Raw genomic sequence first — 6,000 nt, 5'->3', positions numbered from 1 at the left:
TGGCATAGCTAAGAAAATGAGAAAGTGAGCCCGTCTCTCACTGATTAATAGCTAACTTTAAGCGTAACTTTCTTTACCATACTGGCATTTGAAGTTTGCAATTTGGCACTCAATTGAACTTGGTCAGCAGCTTTGTTTTGTCTTTTTTTATTAAAAAAAACCATTAAAACCATTTTAGAATGCAGTGCTAATAAATCCACGTATTTGCAAGTAAAAAAGGACAGAAACAACACACTTTTTTTAAATGTCAACATTTAATGAGCTTCACCACTGTACTTCAAATCTACACTCTGAAAAGAGACCGGTGATTTTTCAAAACACAGAACACATCCACAGAGTCCTTCCGGTCCCTAAGAATCACCTCCTCAGATTTCAGGGCATCGAATGCGAATTTTACATTATAGTCATATATGTCGTAAAATGTATTCAAATACCATTAACTCTGAGTATAAACTTCAAACGTCCTTATAAAAACTTGACAGCAAGTGCAGTACCTTCCCCATTTGGGCCCGATCGAGCTTCTCACAGGCTCTGTTTGAATCCGCACGTTATCTTAGGTACGCCCTAACATTGCCACGTATTTTGTACGTTTATCTCATCCGACGCTCTCGGTGAAGGATACCATGTTAATCATCGTGGGTATGCTGTGTGATCTAACAGTCAGAGAACACTGGGGTGAGAACATGGTACTTTGTACAAGGATATGATGATGGCAACCACCTCCAACCAATCGAAATTTTAATGACTTTGATTTCTTTATACAGGGATTGATAGGAATATAAAAGTCGGAAGGGACATTCAAGTTTTAAATCTCCACATAAAAATAAAAGCGTGGAGGTAAACAACCAAGTCATTGAGCTCGAGAGGTAGAGACCAACAATGTGAATCCATTATATACATATACACAAACAGTTCAGTGTTTCTTTAAAGGAAATTAATAATAATTAATAATAATAATAATAATAATAATAATTAAAAAAGGGCTCTACTTCAATACTCATATCCACAGCTCTGCAGCACACAAGACACAATTAACATAATTGGTTATGTGTTTTTTGTTTGTTTTTGTACTTATACTGATTTGGATTATTTCTTTGTCTACACTTTCTAGTGCAGGGGAAAATAAAAAGAAGAAAAGAGAGAGAGAGAAAAAAATATGTACATTTATATGCAAGTCTCAAAAATAAAATCAAATTTCACAGCCCTAAAAAATGTGCAGGCTAATTCAACTTCTATACAGCAGTATTACTTTTTTTTTTGTTTGGCGATTTTTTTATTTTTTTTTTAATACGTCATTTTTTTGTAGATTTTTCATTTCTATTGAAATCTACCTGCTACTCACTTATTTACATACCATACTCAGTGGATCATGGGAAAGCATGCCATAGCACATTGAGGAAGAAATAAAAATAATTCTCTAAAAATATATTAAATATTTACCATTTGTTTTCTTTTAGTCCGAGAGAGTGCAGAAAGCATTATGGGAAGTTTAAGCATGGTACAGTGAGTGAAAACTACTCCCAATTTCTTTGCAGACCCACAATATACACCATTTCCCAGGCACCCTTTTCAGATCCATCATCTCCATAAGAGTCTTTTAACAGAAAAAGGGCTTTTGAGGGGGGTCAAAGTAGACGACACTGAACTGACATCTACAGGATCACTATTGTGATGCCACAGTCAGTTAGAAGCATGCACGGGGTCCATACATGCACTCGCAATGGCGTTCGTCACTTGTCTTTATAGACAAAGTTTGGTAATATACCATTGCAATTATGGAATGGTTTGGTTGACCATCAGTACAACCCATTATTTATTTATTTGCTTTTTTTTAGTTTTTAGCCTTTAATTTGGTTTGCATGCTATTCTAGATACTCCATCAGGGAGAGCAGGGTTCAAAGGTCATCAGAAAACATAAACCCCCCCAAATCGTATCGCTACATGCTAGTTGGGTTTTCAGTCTCGGTAGGAGACAAGCACCTGCGAGATTTCTGGACACGCTCACAAAGTCTCCTTTGCTTCAATTAAACCCTTTCGGTACAAGCATTTTGCCTCGGGCCAATCATGCATGCTTTTTGGATCCTTTTGAGTCGTTGTGCCGTTCAGTCACCCATCCGAAGTACTAAATACTGACACAACACATCCACATTCAGGAGTACTAAGAGAAGCCTACGAATCAGTATCTCTGCCAAGTGCTGCGCTAAGGAATACTGATTTGAAGAGTTGAATGAGACAGAAATCGAGATATGAACAAAGATAGATCGATAGAGAAAAAAAGGAAGAGTGCAGACGACAGCAAAAATGGAAGAAAGTCGTAAAAATCACACCGCCGTTGAAGGCAATAAACGCAATGAGCGGCTCACTCTAGCCGAATGAGTAGTCACAGTTCTTAAGATGCGGTCACACTAGCGATATTTCAGATTTTTTTTCGCCGCTAATAGCGTAATTATGTATGAAGCAGCTTTCTGTCGGTCGGTGCGACAAATTTACATGACCAACTAGTTCCGCATCAGAATTTTTTTCAAAACGCGCAGATTCCTGAAACAATTGGATTTCGCGCTCGAAATTCCGAGCAGCGGTTAATGTGACCGCACCTTTCACAAGGGCCGTCACCTAAATTCACAACTTTATATGGATGGGCCTAATGAAAAGGCTACTAATGAGGGCAGCGGTTTCTCGCCCTGGTTCTAGCATGAGCGAAAGACAGATTCAGAGGAACTTGCCTTCTTTTCATACGACATGAAGCACTGCACTTCCTGTTTCCATGAATAAATAAAGCATGATTACTCGCACACATAGTCGTGATGAGTTTTCCTTCAGGGATACTGCACAGACTCTGCCGCCCTGCTGTTCAAAATACATTCAAGTCCACAGGGGTCGACTTTGTCTGCCGAAAGTACAGGTTCGTACCCTTCACAAACCTTTCGTATACTACTACAGAGCAGTGGGTATGTACGAACGGACCCCTCGTGGCCATGCCCACCCGTCCCGTGTCCCACTTGAACTCATCAGCAGTGGTTGCTTCTATAAAACTCCATTTAGTAAGTATTACAGTACACACACACACAACACACACACACATCAGCGACATGGCTAGTCCTAGACTCCAGTGAAATGCTACGCAGGTTTGGGGATGCCTGGGGGTCAGTAGTCCAGGGGAGGTGAGGGGTGGACGCGGGACGGGCCACCGGAGGGACGTCCACCACCACTGTTTATCAACGCCATCTTCTCTGCCGTCCTCAGCTACTCCCAAACCAGAGGAGATGGAGGCATCTCAGAGGGCTGAGCTACTGTTGAGCTGTGGACAGAAAGAAGAGGGGGATTGTTATGTTTTGCTTTGTTAAGGAGATGTCTCCATCTAGTGTTGAGACACTGACAAATAAGTTGCAAAATAAGCTTGAAAAGCCCCAGATTTGTCAGGACACCAAAAGTTGCAGTAGTTTTAAGCAGAGCTGGGTAGTACCTAATTACATGTAATTTGGATTATGTAATCAGATTCCAAAAATTAAGTACTTGTAATTAGATTAAATTGCATTTTAAAATACTCAAAATCAGACTACAGTTACTTTTTTATTGATTACGTAACTACATATACATACAATAACACTTTTCTCCCTAATTGCTCTTTTACATCTTTTAAATGTTCCTTTCTAAAATAATCTACCTCTTATAAACACTCAGAAAGTCTTTCAGTTTTGTGGAAATTTACACAAAGACCAGTCATTTAGTCAGGTGGCTACACAGCATGTGACCACAGGATTTAAAAACCATTACAGGTTTAAGAAGTTTCAATATTGCATCAACTATTGATTAACATCATTTTTATTTGAATTACCACTCAGTAGGTTATTATGTCATTGGAAGGCTTGTGTCTTTCAAACACATCAAATTGCACAAATTCATGTTATTTCCTATTTACATGCAATGCAGGCATTCCCAAACCTTTTTTTTTTTTTATCATCTGAACCTCTTTCTTTTAAATAAATATGGTAACACTTTACAATAAGGTTCATTACTTAACTACAATAGTTAACATGAACTAAGAATGAACAATACTTCTAAACCATTTAGGGTTGTCACGATACCATAAAAATGTCTTACGATACTATACCAGAAGTATCACGATACCATGCAGTATTTTGTTAATGTAAAATTCAATTCTACAAAATGAATCAAAATTTAATAAATAAATAGATGTAAGTGAAAACAGACAATATTATTCTCTGAATACTTAATTAATGTGAATGAATGACTAGCTATTGTTATCCATGAAATGATCTAAACAAAACTCATCTTAGCACTGCACAGAAGCTGCATGAAGTGACATTTAGATGTGGCATTTATAAATTTAGACTGTATTTATAATTGCATAAATAATGTTATGAGACTAATGTTTTAAATACTAAATTCTGAATATAGAAATATGTTGGAAAATAATGTAATATGCCTACTTTTAGACGGGAAACTTAAAAACGGCCAGCAGGTGGCAGAAGTTCGTGATTGAATCACTGAGTCATTCACACGATTCTTTCAAAAACGGCTGAATCCTTCAGGAGCCAATCAAATGACTCTTTTTATGAATGGCTCAGTGAATTTTGTTGCTAAATTTAGCAACTTTTCAGACTACCCTAGCAACTTTTTCTTCCAAAAGCACCTAGCAACAAATTTAGCTATTTTTTTATATTTATTTGGCAACTTTTAGCAACTTTTGATAAGTGACTCAAACAATAAAAAGGCATGCATTTTCCATCTAAATTACATAAAGAGGAAATTAAAGATGCTTAGCAGTACGCACATCTTTTAACATTAAGTTAGCTGCTGTTTGCAATTGTTAAATTTAATAATCATAATAATAGTTGAATAATTGAATCATTGTTCATTTATGATACACCTTGTTAGTAGCTTGTACCTACGATTGTTGATCAGTTAGTACACTGTAAGAAAAATGGAAAAGGTATTATATAGTAATTTTCCAGGATATTATCCGTTATCCATTATCCGTTGTAACCCTGCACTCGAAAACACAAAATACAATACGTAATTTAAAATGCAGGTAAAAAAAACCTGTGAAAAATCAATAAGGAAAATTCCTATATATTAACATAGATTGTGCCCTATTTTGCAGACTTTACTTAGAGTGGAGCACACTAAATAACTACTAATACACTGTTAAAAACTATAATTGTTCAGAATTTGTAGTTTTAGTTTACTAACTAATAAGAAAATAAAAATGTTGTAAATTTAATCATCATAATCATTGAATTATTGAACAATAATTCAATTTTGTATTTAAAAATAATTATATTTTAATATTATATTAGCATTTATATTATTTTACGAACAAATCTAAATTAACATATATAAAATATATTTTTTGACTGAGATTTGATGTAGTGACAATTTTGCGCCGTGATTACGTAATGACGTCATCGCGCAATGACATCACAAAGTCATTTAGCAACTTTTAGCAACTTTTTAGCTTCCTTTAGCAACTTTCCCTGAAAATTAGTTGGCAACACTGCGCCCAAGACAACGAGGATTTGGATCGAACACAGAAACAAAAACAGCACTCTTGCTCGTGTCGTATTGCCGAACTGTCAGGAGCATTTTTTGCTCGCATATCATGAAATGCGAGAATACTTTCTTGTAAGATATTATGATGTTGAATAAGTGATGCTTGAGCTGCTGTTTTTTTTTTTTAAACGACATCAGATGGTCTGAATCAGACCCTTTCTTCTGATAAACTGCAGCATGAACAACGATGTGCAAGTGCAACTTCTCATTGCAAACTGAACTGAAGCATCGGGGTATTTTTAAGCTTTAATATCGCGATACTACCGTAGTACCGGTGTATCGTGCAATTAATCTTAGTTAATGTTAATTTCAGCATTTACTAATACATTATTAAAATCACAAGTTGTGCTTGTATCATTAGTTAATGCACTGTGAACTAACATGAACAATGAACAACTATATTTTTTTATTAACTAACATTAACAA

At 36.0% G+C, this 6,000-nt stretch overlaps 1 protein-coding gene across 1 annotated transcript in view; it reads right to left on the bottom strand.

Annotated features, from left to right (window-relative positions):
- Nucleotides 1-235: 235 nt before the first annotated feature.
- The window catches only part of nlk2 (nemo-like kinase, type 2), an 85,304-nt gene continuing 79,539 nt past the window's right edge, over nt 236-6,000 (bottom strand). Inside the window, exon 11 of the mRNA XM_058799137.1 lies at nt 236-3,298. Within this exon, the coding sequence (XP_058655120.1) occupies nt 3,244-3,298 (55 nt within the window). The 3' untranslated portion in view covers nt 236-3,243. The remainder of the gene's footprint in view (nt 3,299-6,000) is intronic.

This window comes from Onychostoma macrolepis, chromosome 15 (genome assembly GCF_012432095.1).
Source record: "Onychostoma macrolepis isolate SWU-2019 chromosome 15, ASM1243209v1, whole genome shotgun sequence".
NCBI lineage: Eukaryota > Metazoa > Chordata > Actinopteri > Cypriniformes > Cyprinidae > Onychostoma > Onychostoma macrolepis.
This window is presented reverse-complemented; position numbering and strand designations above follow the sequence as displayed.